Consider the following 14,623-nt stretch of genomic DNA (forward strand, 5'->3'; position numbering starts at 1 on the left):
TCATTAAAACATCCCAGCTAGTAAAACAACTGAATGGGAAATGAGAAGATGAGGCCTGACTTCTGAGGACCAAATGCGGAACAACCTGGCTAAAATCATGTCTGAGTAATTTGCCCCCCACTTGATGTATGATAAAAGAATATACACAGGGCTTTAGTAGAAGTCTGTTTGAGAGAATAATTATTACAATATGTGCTTGAAAAGAACCATAATGATAGACCATAAAAATAGATCACGGCTCTTGACTAATACATCAGACCAGACCATGCTGGTTGATAAAAGTAATGAAGCCTGTGTGGTAGAGTGCTACTATTTAGTAAAACTTTCACCGACACCCACACAGAATGGAATGAGCAAGGGTGTGCTGTTTACAGAGGGTAAATGTGGGAATGCAGAGCATCAGAGCATCAGAGTTTCACACACACACACACACACACACACACACACACACATGTATATACACCCACTCAGACCCTATTAATCGCTGAAAACTTCTTTAATTTTAACAAGTGCCATTCTTCCTTAGGACTTATTATTCCAGTAGTACATTGCCAAAACCTTTTTTTCATAGATCCATAGCATGTAATATATTGACACAGATTCATTTATGTTTAAATAATAAAATAATACAATAACTGGTAACTCAGTTGAACATGATAAACTGAACTCTATTTGAAGGCAGAATCAGTAGTCCTCTAGTCAGCCCTATTCCTCTAAATGTGGTATTCAGACCATGAAGGCTTGATAAGACAGCGTAAATCTATAGGGCTGAACTTTTTAAAAAAAACTGAATGTTGTTCTAGTCTCCTACCACTAGCATCATATGACCGTGATATTTACTGCAGTTCATATGCAAATTATACCCAATAATTAAAATAGGTTAGGTTATGTTGACATAAAGCAGAATTGCTAAAATTACTGTTAAGGGCCTGAATGTATGGGAAAAGTCAGCATTTAGGTGGACTGAGGTTTGGGATGGAGTTGTGAATATAGCTGAAAAATACTTCTTTGTCATACTGATGTGACAAGGCCTGGTCAGTCTCTCTCTTCTCTTTAGCTTATTAATTAATCCCTTTAACCTCCAGCAGTAGCACTTCCATTCTTGACCACTTCTATCGGCTGGACATTAGTGATCATCACTACTTCTTTCAGATGTAAGCCATACATGTATTTATATGGCACTTTTTCAGAACTTTTTCATTTTACTGTCATGTAATCTTAATATTGGTTAATAAAATGATTAATACTGGCATTCTTTGGTTACCTTAGCAGCTAAAGTTCTTAAATGATGTCCAAGAAAGACTTACCTTACAGCAACTTCTCTTTTATGCATAAGGAATAGTTAATACTAGAGTGAGGTTCCATAATATCTGTCCACAAAGTCTCCTCCCACCACTTCCAAACACACACACTTAAATACACAGACCTTTCTCCATAACTTGTAAAAGGCTCCCTAACTGGTCCATGTGATACAAGGATGAAGGAGCTGAAGACTGATATTCACATCCCCATTGTAAAGGAGGGGAAATTGAGGTATGAAACAGCTGCGTGACCTGGTAATGGTCAGGCAGATCATGGATGCAGAGAGAGAAAAATTCCAACAAAGTGTTTTAAAAAGTTCACTAGAAAATCAAGGCATATTTAATATTAATGGTAACCCAATTACCTTGCTGTTAGTTCTATCTTGGATCAAAATCATTTTCTCAGTGTTAAAGTCAGTCTTTACTTGGAGGCTTAGAAGTAAGTTGTCAGCACTCACAGGGGTGAAGAGGGATGCTCTGAGATAAGTGATGGCAAAATTTTTGAACAATGAGACATGAGAAATCATTTTAGTTGCTCATGACTTTCCTCAGACAAGAACAAGTGGAAAGCTTCTAAAGATATTTGTAGTTTTTCGTCATCTAAATATAATAGGGTAAAAAAGCTTAAATAATATGCCTAAAACAAGAAAGCTGTAAAATTATGCTACATTACTGCCTTGGTAGGTGACTAGTCATTTCAAATGGAGAGTGGAAAGGGTATTACTTGCTGAAAGTTGTAGGAGGATGAACAGTGATGTGAAGAGAGTTTACATTGGAAAATTGGTTTTCTTTTTAATGTCTAACTGGGAGTATTATCTAAGGCAAATCTTTTTCCCTTTGTGTTTCAGATAAGTGAAAGTATGCCTCTATTTCCCAAAGAATATATGTGGATATATTAGTGTTTGGGGAAGGGTTTAATGACGGACAAATTAAAATGGGTTGTTTTTGCAAGATGATAAATAGAGTTTTCTTGGATGAAGGGTAACTATTCCATGAGTGAAGCCGAGTTTCCTCTGCAAGAGTGAAGGTGACTTGAGACTCTTGGAATCACTTAGAAGTAGCATTCTAAGGAAACACATCACTTCCTTTGTTCAGAGACAGAACGGTAGGTTTTAGTTCTGTAATAAAGCCGTGCGCCACCAGCAGCTCGTGGAGCTTCTTTAAACTCAGTTCCAAGTTGGCAAAAAGAAAATTATGATTTAGAAAACTATTTAAATTGAGGAACTTCAACTGCTTAGTACTTCTTATCGTATATTTTTTAAAAATTATGTTGCTATATAGATTAGTAACTACACAATCATGTATACTGTACTTTTATTGGTTTGGGGGTGATTTGCAAAGATAATTTTGATTATACTCGATTTTTGCCTAATGAACTTACCTTAGAGCCTAAGCCCTACTTAAGAAAAGACCCCACTGTAATTTAACATATGTCTGTGATCATAACATAAGGTTTTTCCCTGCAAAGCTACCTTATTCCAGATAACTTATCTAGATCAGGGAGGCACCCCTTTTAATCTAATTTTAATTTCCAATCAGCCTGTAAAACCTAATTAATGGCATGTTTAAGGTAATGCTTTTTGTATTTTCTGATTTCACCCTTGCACAACTTGGATAGTTTTTGTTGAGGTATCATCAAATGCCTGAAATGAAAGGGAATTTAAGGCTCACCACCAGGGTCATTTGCTAAGCTGGCAGTAGGGCTACCTTGTTCATACGAAAGCTCAGTGGGGTGATCATGGGAGAATAATTTGACGCTCAGGGTTGGTCTTCACACTGATGATTGCCCAGAAACTACCCTCCTCTTGCCCTCTTAAGCAGCCAACCCCAAAGGACTGATGCAATCTTTGCCTAGGAACCTTCCTGCACAGGTGAAGGGTCTTACCTGGAAGTAACACCTGATGGCTGTTATTACAGACAGAATTTCTGCCACAACAGACATTTTTGGAGTTGCATTTTGTTGGCAATTTTCCCCTCAAAGTGCAGTAAATATGCATCTGATAAAATATAATAGGAACTCAGCTTTCAGGGAGCCTAATAAACCTCAGCCAGGCAGGACCTATTGCTCGTGTGCATGTTTTCCTCATCTAATGTGGGAATTAGCAGAGGAGAGGGCTCCGAACCGCTGCTTTTCTCATGTTTCTCAGGTAGAAGCAGGAGATATTCATGAATTTCTGTTTTCCTTCCTCCCTTTCTCCCTGACCCTTCAGATTTATGAGGAATCCAAGATGAATTTGGAGCAGGAGAGGCCGTTTGTCTGCAGTGCCCCAGGCTGCTCCCAGGTGAGTGTGGGGGGTCCTCTGCTCTGCCTGCAGGGGACGCAGTACCTTCCCACAGGGAGGCACCTCTCACTTGGCCATCATGCCTGCTGCTGGCTTTCCTTCTTATACCAAGATATTCTCACCACCGCCACCGCCACCACCACCATCATCGTTTTCCACTTTGAATAGTTTGAACTACTTCCCGCCCAGCCTCTGCGATACATTGGTGTTGGCCATTTCCCCCCATAACTTTCCCGGGAAGTAAGCCAGCCAAATCCTGCCCACCAGATGTTCAGGATTGATATTTCAGACTAGGGGAAAGAGGGTGCCTGCTTTGACAATAGCCACTTAAATTCTGGGCCATTGGATTACTGGTGAAATAGCTCACAGTCAGGGACTGAATTCGATTTTGTTTTGTTTTCCCACTTAAGTGAAATAAAACTCCTAGACTCTTCTAGAACCCACAGTTTTTCCACTTATCTTTAAGAGAGGAAGTTGGCCTGCTGTGCTGGATTAACCCTCTTTTGGCCTCCAGTGGTTCCTATCAAGTGGATTAGATGTGAGGTTTAGATGAAGTTCTATGTGCAGAGTGTTTAGTAAAGGACCAGCACATTGTGTTCGATTAGATCCACTGTTGCTATGACGACTGCGGCTATTAGTGTACTAGAACCCCTGTCTTTGAAAGAAATTGGAAACATCCATCATCTAAAATCAGAGTTTGGCATTTTCCCTTTGGAACTTGATGGAGACTTTTTCTACCCTTGACCCTTTGGATATCTCCAAGTTCTAGTCATTGGAAAATGACTGCGCATGGTGCTCTCGTGCCAAGATCTTCGTTTTATGGGATAAATGGCAATCTTAGAACTCAGAGCACAGGCATGTGGGTAGTTATGCTCTCTTTCTCTAAAGTGCCCAGTAGTTTCAAGTGGAATCAAGCCCCATATTTTTGTCTGTTTACATTGTGGGGTTGGTGGCACAGTGTGGAACCATGTCTGTGAGTCAATGAGAGGCGACGTCCATTAAGGACCCTTTCATTTTATCACCCCAGAGAGTTATGAGGAGGGTTCTGGAAGCTTCCTGGGGGGAAGATGCCATGGGAACATGAAATGTTATTGCCCTGTGATGCTGCTGGTGACATCAGACCCTGGCTAAGAAACCAGCATCCTTTGCTTGGGTTCTAGTAGATTCTGCAAGGGCTTTTGTGTGAATGCTCGTTTTCACTCTATAAATAAAGCAGCGGAGAAAATTATTTTGAAATTCAACTATTTGGGGCTGGTTTTGGAGGTCCTTTTGAAATAGGAAACACTGGGAAGACATAGATAGGTTGTTGTACTGAATAAAATTCTGCTAGACCATGACTCTCCATTGTGAATGCAGAAAGTTACCTTATCTAAGTTAAAACTGATTTCTACCTAGTTTTCTTAAGGAGGAGTTTTGATAGCCACAAAAAATCCAATAATTTGAGTAGTTTGCTTTGCTTTGGCTGTGAAAATGTGACATTAAGTTTTGTTCAATTTGAGACAACACACTTTCCAGGGGTCAGCTGTGTAAATAAAACCCATGTATCCTGCCCCCACAGAGTTTCTAGCCTAACCATCATCTGTGGAACCACATGGTCATGTCATCAATTAATTAATGAACTGCAGTTTTCCATGAAAGGAGAACACAGGTCACCCTGAAAAATATCATAGGGGGATTTACTTTACTTGGGGGAGGATAATGGGGTTTCCTCTGTGGAAGGGGCATTTAAGGGAAAAGGATCCTCAAGAGATTTACCAAAGGCCAAAGAAGGTTCATGGCGAGTTAGGGTTTCAGGATATTCCAGGGTTGTGAACGATGGTAGAGAGAGCGTTTGAGGAAGGCTTAGCTGTATCCAGCATTTGGATAAGTCAGAAAAGTGCACAGTGGCCATTGGACAGTGTGGTGGAAATTTCCCGTTTTCAACCCTACCGACATTTGGGGCTGAATAATTCTTTGTTGTGGTGGTGTTAGTGGGGGCTTTGCTATGCACTGTCGTGTCGTTTTTTAGTCGCTAAGTTGCTGCCTTTGTGAACTACTTGTTAGTGAAAGAAAGTTTCCATTTGTCCTTGGCATGGAAAGGCTCAAATAATGTCTGTGAGTGATAACAAACTCAATCTCGGTCACAATTCTGCCTTTGTGATGGTGGTAACTAAGAACATGCGCTTTTAAAGGATTGTTGTTGTTGTTTTAGACACTGAGTTGTATCTGACTTTTTGCGACCCCCTGGACTGTAGCCCGCCAGGCTTCTCTGTCCGTGGGATTTTCCAAGCAAGAATACTGGAGTGGATTGCCGTTTCCTTCTTCAGGGGATCATTCTGACCCAGGGATTGAACCCATGGCTGCTGCCATGTTTCCTGCATTGTAGGCAGATTCTTTAACCACTGAGCCACTGGGGAAGCCCTCCCTGTGCACTATAGGATACTTAGCAGCATTGTTGAACTCTACTTGTTAGATCCCATGAGCACTCCTCAGTTGTAACAACCAGAAATGTTTCCAGACATTACTAAATGTCCCCTCAGGGGCTAAATTGCTCCTGTTGAGAGTGACACCCCAATGCTTTGCATTTCGGCTTTAGCCTTGTTTCTTTTCGGATCTGTTTCCTTTGGGGGGATCACCTACTTCTACGTGATGCTCTCCCTTTCTATTTTAGGTATTGCTACAAGCCATCTTTTCTCCTTCTTGGAATCAGGCAGGGTATAAATAAACAAATGTTACAGACGTGTAGTCACTGGTGTCAGATGCTGCTAGAGCTGGGATAGCGAGAGGCCTGAGCAGGGGCTGTTGGGTTTGGCAGTTGGGTGCCTGCCGGCGACCTATGAGAGAGGAGTCCAGTTGGGGGCCAGATTGGAAGGGATTACCAAGTGAGTGGGTGGTGAGGAAGTGGAGGTGGCCAGCATAGAGGAGTCTTTCAAGAGTGCTAGGGAGTGATGGAAAGCAGAGTGATATAATGGTAGCTAGAGAAGGAACAAGCTTGAGAAAGGTTCTTTTTAAAGTCAGGGCTCTCCAGGCTGGATTTTGTCAAGGGCAAGGAGGAGTGAGCATGCTGACTTGAAGGATCACAGGTTGACTCCATCCTCAGGAGATAGGTGTGTAGAGGATCCTGTGAAGGAGATGGGGGTGCTCATTCTTCTGAGACAGGAGAGAACAGAAATAGAACCTATGAAGTTAATGCAGATTCTAAGATGGAGGTGATAATAAAGCTTGAAGGGGTGTATTTCAAATGATCTTCAGCTTCAGTGAAAGCAGGTCATTTCCTTGAGAAGGCTAAGTGAACTGGTGAAATAGTTGGACAAACATGAGAAATGGGAATTTGTTTCTTGGTTTTAAGGTAAAATTTCAAGCCTCTTCTTTCAACACCCTCTAAATTTGAATGTGAAGATAAACCTACAACTTGATGTCTCTCTTTAATGTGGAAGTGTTTTTTCTTGACAAGCTGTTATAAAAATATGAGTATCTTTCAGTTGAAGAGAAATTAGAATTAAGAATATATAGTAGTTGGTCAGTGATTCCAAGGGTCTCCTGGTGGGGTGTTAGGGAATCAGTCCATCATAACATTTACTTTAGCCGCATTCCATAGCCTGGGAACCTGCATGGAGAAGAAAGGATGGCTGGGAATTGGAAATGGAAGTAAGTATGGATTATGAGTGCTTGCACTGTGTTGGAGGTGATGGATGGATTCCCCCACCCTTTTCCCTAATTGGAAAGAACCTTTGCTCTGTTAGGAACAGCTTGTAATATCTGGGAGATTTTTATGTATGTGTTATGGCTCCTTATAAATTAACTGTGTCCCACAAGTGAGGAGAGACAAGTTTCTTGTGCTCTTTCTAATCTCACAAAGTCCAATGTTAATTTCAGTGTTCCTTTGCTCTCTGCATTAACCATGTTTTAAGTTCCAGTGGCCTCTCTCAGCTCTGTGTCTGTTGCAGACTGTACATTTTGGCTATTTACAATTTGCTGCTCTTTTCCTACCACATGTAAAAAAAAAATTCAAGATGTCCTGTATTGTCTCTTTTGGAACATTATTATAGTTAATATGAGATATTATGGAAAGGCTCAAATGATAAAGAATCTGCCTACAATTCAGGAGACCTGGGTTCCATCCCTGGGTTGGGAAAATCCCCTGGAGAAGGGAATAGCTACCTACTTCAGTATTGTGTCTGGAGAATTCTATGGAATGAGGGGTCTGGTGGGCTACAACCCATGGGGTTGTAAAGAGTCAGACACAACTGAGCAACAACACTTTAACTTTCTTTTTTTTTTCTTTCCTACCAAATGTAAAAAGAAAATTCAAGATATCCTATATTGTCTCTTTTGGAAGATAATTATGGTTACTATGATATATTATGGAAATTATTAGTAGTATATAATAAGTTTATATTCTATTTTTTTCTGTTTATATTCTATTTTAGACTATTATTTTATGGAGCCAAAAATGGCTGTCCAAATGGCTGCAAATGAAGCCTGCTACCATGTTGTTTCTGGTTATATATTATACAAAAATTATGATAAGGCTTTTGACAGAAAGACTTTAAGAACTTTAATCTATGTATCTAAGTCACACATGGTATTATAACATATTTGATGCAGTCATTCTACTGTGGTGTTAGAGGACCAAGAAAATAGATGATCCTGCAGGAAAAACCCACACATCATGGAGACTTCTGGGTATTCAGAAATATGGCATTATCACCATGCTTTGCAACTTCTATACTCTCCAATTTATGTTATACAAATGACAAAGAAATGAATGATATTTATTTGAAGAACTACTTTTGAAATAGTCCAATGAATTTAGCCTAGTGAATCCTCTCATTCCCTTGAATACAAATTATATTATTTGCAGAAAAGATTTCTATTCTAGTATACAATGGTAATTGAAATTTATAGCCACTATCCTGTGGTGCTGGGATACTCTGCAAGATTTTCTAAATTGTCAAAGCCTAGGAAACATTTAGCAGACCTAATTGTCTTTTGTTGTATTTTCATTTGACTTTGATAAGGCAAATACTCAGTTAATTTTAGTTATTAAAATGTACCGGTGTGAGTCAGGATAAGCTAGGCTCTGCTGCAATAACAAATCAGCTCAAAGCTTCAGTGTCTTGACACAGTAAAGACTGATATCAGTTGTCCAAGCATACATTTCAATTATAGATTGACAGGACATTTTTCATAATTCTTAGAATTTGGAGATGCTCTTCATAATCCTCCAGAGATTTAGGATGATTGAGGGGCCACTGTGACTGGCCATGCTAAAAGGGAAAGGATCTTGCCCCAGGAAGTTGATGCTCACATCTGGGTGACATGTCACTTCCATTCATAACTCAATGGGCAGAACCACTCATATGGCCCCACCCAACCACAAGAGGGCTAGGAAATCTAATCCCATCATATGACCTGAAGCCAGACAATTGAATACATTTGGGCACAGCATTTTGACAATAATAGTGTCATTCTCTGAAAATTAAAACTAAAGTGTTGGTTTACTACACTGTAGGGAGTATAGAACATTAAAAGCAATTTGTCTTATTACTATATATCATATATATAATTATGATTACTGAGATAATCAGTGTTCAACATCTTCATATACAGAAACATAGTATGCAAATGTCATGCGGTACATTTGTAGATATGCAGCAAATAATTAAGCATGACATGGAATTCTTTCTCAAAGTCTGATATGAATGCATATGTGCTTGCATAAAATAATTTGTCATTTTACTTACCAACCATGCTTTCACACTTTTTCAGAACTAACTTTTTGTTTTGCCTGTCACGTTTGCAATGCTGATGTTTTTCTCTGTGATGGCAAATATTTATTATAAAACTGAATGGCTCCTCTCCTCTCTCCCTTTTATATTTTGTCTGACAGCGCTTCCCAACAGAGGATCATCTGATGATTCATAGGCACAAGCATGAAATGACTTTGAAGTTTCCCTCAATAAAAACAGACAATATGTTATCAGGTAAGGAGCCATCAGGCAAAGAGGCTTGGGTGAGCAGATCAGCCACATGTGAGATACTTGTCCTGCGTAATAGAATGATTTACCACTGGCAAATTCTGAGCCTTGAAAATATACATTTCTAAGATATAGCTGAGACTTAAAATAATGGTAAGAAGAAATGTAATCAGCTAATGTAGTGTTTACTAAAATAATTGGAACTCTATGACTTCTCATTTTTTGTAATGTGAAATATTTATTGCTATGAAACTTGTATCCATGTATTTTTTTTAAATCACATATCTGTAATTACTCAAGCAACAAATATTAATTGAGTATTGGTAATGCACTCTGCATAAAAAGCAGAGACATTACTTTGTCAACAAAGGTCCATCTAGTCAAGGCTATGGTTTTTCCAGTAGTCATGTATGGATGTGAGAGTTGGACTATAAAGAAAGCTGAGCACTGAAGAATTGATGCTTTTGAACTGTGGTGTTAGAGAAGACTCTTGAGAATCCTTTGGACTGCAAGGAGATCCAACCAGTCCATCCTAAAGGAGATCAGTCCTGGGTGTTCATTGGAAGGACTGATGTTGAAGCTGAAACTCCAATACTTTGGCCACCTGATGCAAAGACCTGACTCATTTGAAAAGACCCTGATGCTGGGAAAGATTGAGAGTGGGAGGAGAAGGAGACAACAGAGGATGAGATGGTTGGATGGCATCACCAACTCAATGGACATGAGTTTGGGTAAACTCCAGGAGTTGGTGATGGACAGGGAGGCCTGGCATGCTGTGGTTCATGGGGTCACAAAGAGTGGGACATGACTGGTGACTGAACTGAACTGAACTGAATGCACTCTGCACCATTCTGAGTGCCATGGAGCCTCAAAGATTGATATGATTACTATTTTTGAGGATATCATAATGTAGTGTGTGTGTGTGTATGTGTGTGAAAACTTAGCTAAAACGGAAGACTGTCCATGATACGTATCAAAAGAGCATTGTAAGGAAGAATGCTATGTGACTTTTGTAGAAGGAGCTCTCTTTCTGGTTGAACTAATCAGTGAACGTTTCCTTAAGAAACAGTACCTGCTTCATAATTAGGAAATTAAATGAGATAATGATGGAAATATAGCAAGTACTCAGCAAATGTGAGCAGAAATAAATAAGGCTAATCTATCAATTAATTGCCATTCTGTCCCATTTTGACAAAAGAGTGCCAGTTTTCTCACAAAGAGTGAGAAAACTTGAATTCTAGTCTGGCCAGATGACCTTGAGTAAGTTGGTGAACACTTCCGGGCTTCAGTTTCTTTTTCTATAAAATGGGAATGATTTTATCTGCTAAGATACAATGAAAGTATTAAGTGAAAGTATTTCATGAACCCAACAAGGGTAATTAAAGCATTTCCCTTCTTAGGCTAGAAATAATTTGCTCAAGCCGCTGTCTCCCTGGCATCGTGAAAAAAATGATACACCCATAAACATGTTTTAAAAGATATCAGAAGAGAAACTGACTGCCCAGGCAAAACTGGCTCCAATAATTGAGCATTTCTATGGCACTTAAATTTTACAAGTATTTTATTATCAGTATTATCAGTAAACCCTCTAAGAGTTTTGTCAGACAGGTTATTATTACAAGCCACATTTTACTGAAGAGGTGGAGGGACGTGGGAGAGGGAGCAGCTCTCCCAGACTCCCCAGTTCAGTTCAGTTTTGCGCAGTCACGTCAGACTCTGCGACCCCATGGACTGCAGCATGCCAGGCCTCCCAATAGGGCAGAAATAGAGCCCCTGATCCTGCATTTCTAACCCTCTGACCCACACCAGCTACTGCACTGTCAGGCTTCCTCAGTTGATACATATGATCAAATACTTTCAGTGATGGGATCGCCCACACATGTTCACAATCCGGCCTGTACTTGTTAATAGTGCAGATGTACTAGAGTTTGGAAGACTCTTGAGTTCAAAGGCAGCCTTTTCCTTCAACCCTCCCCCCACACCCTTCCCCGATACCTTTCTCAGTCTGTTTGTTTTCATTGAACTAGCTGGCTCTTCAGAAACAGCTTTGTCTTTCCTTAAGTCTAGAAACAGAGATGCAGAAACTCAAATTTCTAAGAATTATGAAAGCCTAGAAGGATTAGGAAGGGTGGTCTGTTCTTTTGTTTTGATCATTTATTAAGTTCAGTAGAGTCACATGTGGTGTTACCTTACAGTTCAACAATGAACATATATATGCAAATAGCAAGGCATTAGACTTTGGAATCCCCAATATTTTAAAATAATAAGTTCACCCTTTATTTTATCCCAAACAGGATCCTTAAAATAGGCTGCCTTGGGGTAGGGAGTGGTAAGTGAGTGTGAGGATGCTGTGCTTAGTCGCTCAGTCATGTTCCATTCTTTGCAACCCTGTGGACTGTAGCCCGCCAGGCTCCTCTGTCCTTGGGAATCTCCACGCAAGAATACTGGAGTGGGTTGCAATGCCCTCCTCCAGGGATCTTCCCAACCCAGGGATCGAACCCAGGTCTCCCACATTGCAGGAGGATTCTTTACCATCTGAGCCATCAGGGAAGAGGGAATGGTGAATATCTGGAGATTTTCAGAGATAGAGATAAGAATTACTCTAGTGTCTCTCAGACAGACCGCTAGGGTGACCCTAAAGGGAGCCCCATCTGAAGGTCTGAAAAAAAAGCTAAAGATGTGTGAACATGTCTATAGATTTTCTATAATCAGATTTTTGATGAAGGTCTTGCAGCTTTTCAGTCATTCCTACCAGATTCTTACTAGTTTGATAAGAATTGTTGCTGGTGATAATTGGCATTGTCAGATGGAAAACTATTGACAGAAAAGTCACTCTGATTTTTATTATATTGAACTTGGAATAAGAAAATGAAGAGAGAAATAAATGAGGAAAAACAGCATGAATAATATAAAGGTATATATTTTTTTGCTTTCTCAGGTTTTATGTTGAAGCTGGTAGGAGGCCATTTCATACTCCCAATGAAATTGAGTGTTAAATTTTAAAATGTGCTACCCACACTGCATGTTTGTAATCTTGCAGAATTTTCTTGCTGGAACAGAATGCAGAGCTCTTCAGTCCAACTCCAGGGGTTGAGGTCAACTACACATCATATGTCAATTTGTCCGCAGTGAATTGTAATAGGCTATTTACCGGGTATTTTTGCCTTGCTATTTTTCCTCAAGAAAGTCTTTATATATATTTATCTCAAACACAGTTTTAGCATACTAGATTATGATTGTAAATATGATTGAAATTTTATTTGTGTATATCTTGATTACTTGGATTTGAATTTATCAAAAGTTTCAGAATATATTTTTATTAAAATATGTTCATTAAGATTTTATTTCTTAATGTCCCTTAAGCCTATTTTGTGGCCTCTCATAAAGATTAATAATTTTGTACAGCTTGAAATATAGTAAAAATAAAAATAGTATAAATCAAATCTTAAATCAGTGAGTGTCATCAGGGCAAAAATGTTTAAGTCCCTCCTGGGCTATTTTTTTTTCAAGCAATATTCGATTATACAAAATTTTATTTCAGATGAATAGGAATTTGACATATATTAAGGAGATAATGTATGGTAGGTATGTTTATCACTGATTTCAGGATATCTGGCTAACCTAAATTTTTGGAAAATCACTTCATCCTTCCTTAATTGCAAATATTGCAGTTAGGGAAGTTATTAAGATACCACAGATATATTCTTCATGGATGAATATCCAAAGAATTGTAAGATCTGAAATAATTTCATAGCTTTGCCATAGAGCCCATTTTATTTAGGGCGGGTAGAATTTACTACTCAAAATGACTGTAAAGAATCTTTGACACACCACAAGTCAGGTTAATACCAGTGGCAGTCATGGTGTTTTATGAAGATGAGTCTGCTCTTATGGGTGGAGAGTAAACATAAAACCTTTCTTTCTAAGGGGTCAGTACTAGTAGGGACATGAATAGGAGTGGTGGTGTTGGCTTCCGAGGGCAAAGACTCCCATCCCCTCCCACCTTGGTCCTTCCACCCTTATTTGGGCCATATGATACACATCCAGAGTTCCTGATGTGATCAGGGGCATGAATCATTCCCTTTAGCTATTCTTAATCTGATAGGTGGTAATTTCTTGGTGAGGAAAGTGGTGATAGCAAAGGTTTTTAGGTGCCAAGTTTGAAATGGGAATCTACTGAGGACAGTATACACACAAAATTACCAACTACCACATCACATCAGATCTATCTGGTTTGCAAATGATGATCAAATTTCAGTATTAGAGATACCGAAGCATTAGAGATATGTGTTTGGGTCTGCATTAATGGTTTTATGGCTTGGTATCCTGGAATTCCCCCATCTTGCCCTATCAAACATCCCCACCTCCAATTTTTACAGGGTTCCCAGGTTCTGCACAGGGGAAAGACAGAATAGGAATCAAAGTGCAACTTTGTAGCTGAACAAATAATAAGCGGATAATACTCTAAATGAGAACTCTGTGTGTATGTGTTGTGTGTTGTGGATTGACCTAGAAGATGATCAATTTTGTTTCATTAAAGGGAAGATGAAGTTCAAGAGTATCACAGACCTTTCCCAAAAGGTAAAGCCCTATCAACACTCAGGTGGGAAACCTGAGAAAGAGACACAGAGACTGCCTTGAAATGCCTGGTCAGTTCCCCCACTAGACATCTTAATCCGATTAATGCTGCAGGCAAAGGGGCTGTGCTTGTAGAAAGGTTAGGACTGGCACCCTCTGAGGTGTAGAAAGAGGATCTGAAGCTGCCTCTTCACCACCATTCATTTATTTAACAAACATTTGATGAGTGCCTGCAAGGATCCTATTGTGCTGGGTGCTGGGGATGTGGCATTGAACCAGACAGATGAAGTTGCTCTTCCATAGAGCTGACTTTACGCTATTGAGAGTGGGGAGAAAGAGACATAATAGACAAACAAAACAAAACAACCCCCTGCCCCCAGATAAATAAATAAGAAAATATCAGTTAGGGACAAGTACTCTGATGAAGATAAAAATATGATAGGGTGACATCAGTGGCCAGCAGGCTGTCTGAAGGGAGGTCAGGAAAGGCCATTTCCGGATG

General features: G+C 39.6%; 1 protein-coding gene across 3 annotated transcripts in view; it reads left to right on the forward strand.

Moving 5' to 3' along the window:
• CREB5 (cAMP responsive element binding protein 5) overlaps positions 1 to 14,623 on the forward strand; it is a 438,988-nt gene that overhangs the window by 75,209 nt on the left and 349,156 nt on the right. For all 3 annotated transcript variants that reach the window (XM_027539413.1, XM_027539411.1, XM_027539412.1), the window contains exons 2-3: positions 3,512 to 3,583; positions 9,456 to 9,549. In XM_027539413.1, coding sequence (XP_027395214.1) covers positions 3,530 to 3,583; positions 9,456 to 9,549 — 148 coding nt within the window. In that variant the 5' untranslated portion in view covers positions 3,512 to 3,529. The remainder of the gene's footprint in view (positions 1 to 3,511; positions 3,584 to 9,455; positions 9,550 to 14,623) is intronic.

Source organism: Bos indicus x Bos taurus, chromosome 4 (genome assembly GCF_003369695.1).
Source record: "Bos indicus x Bos taurus breed Angus x Brahman F1 hybrid chromosome 4, Bos_hybrid_MaternalHap_v2.0, whole genome shotgun sequence".
In the NCBI taxonomy this organism is placed as follows: domain Eukaryota; kingdom Metazoa; phylum Chordata; class Mammalia; order Artiodactyla; family Bovidae; genus Bos; species Bos indicus x Bos taurus.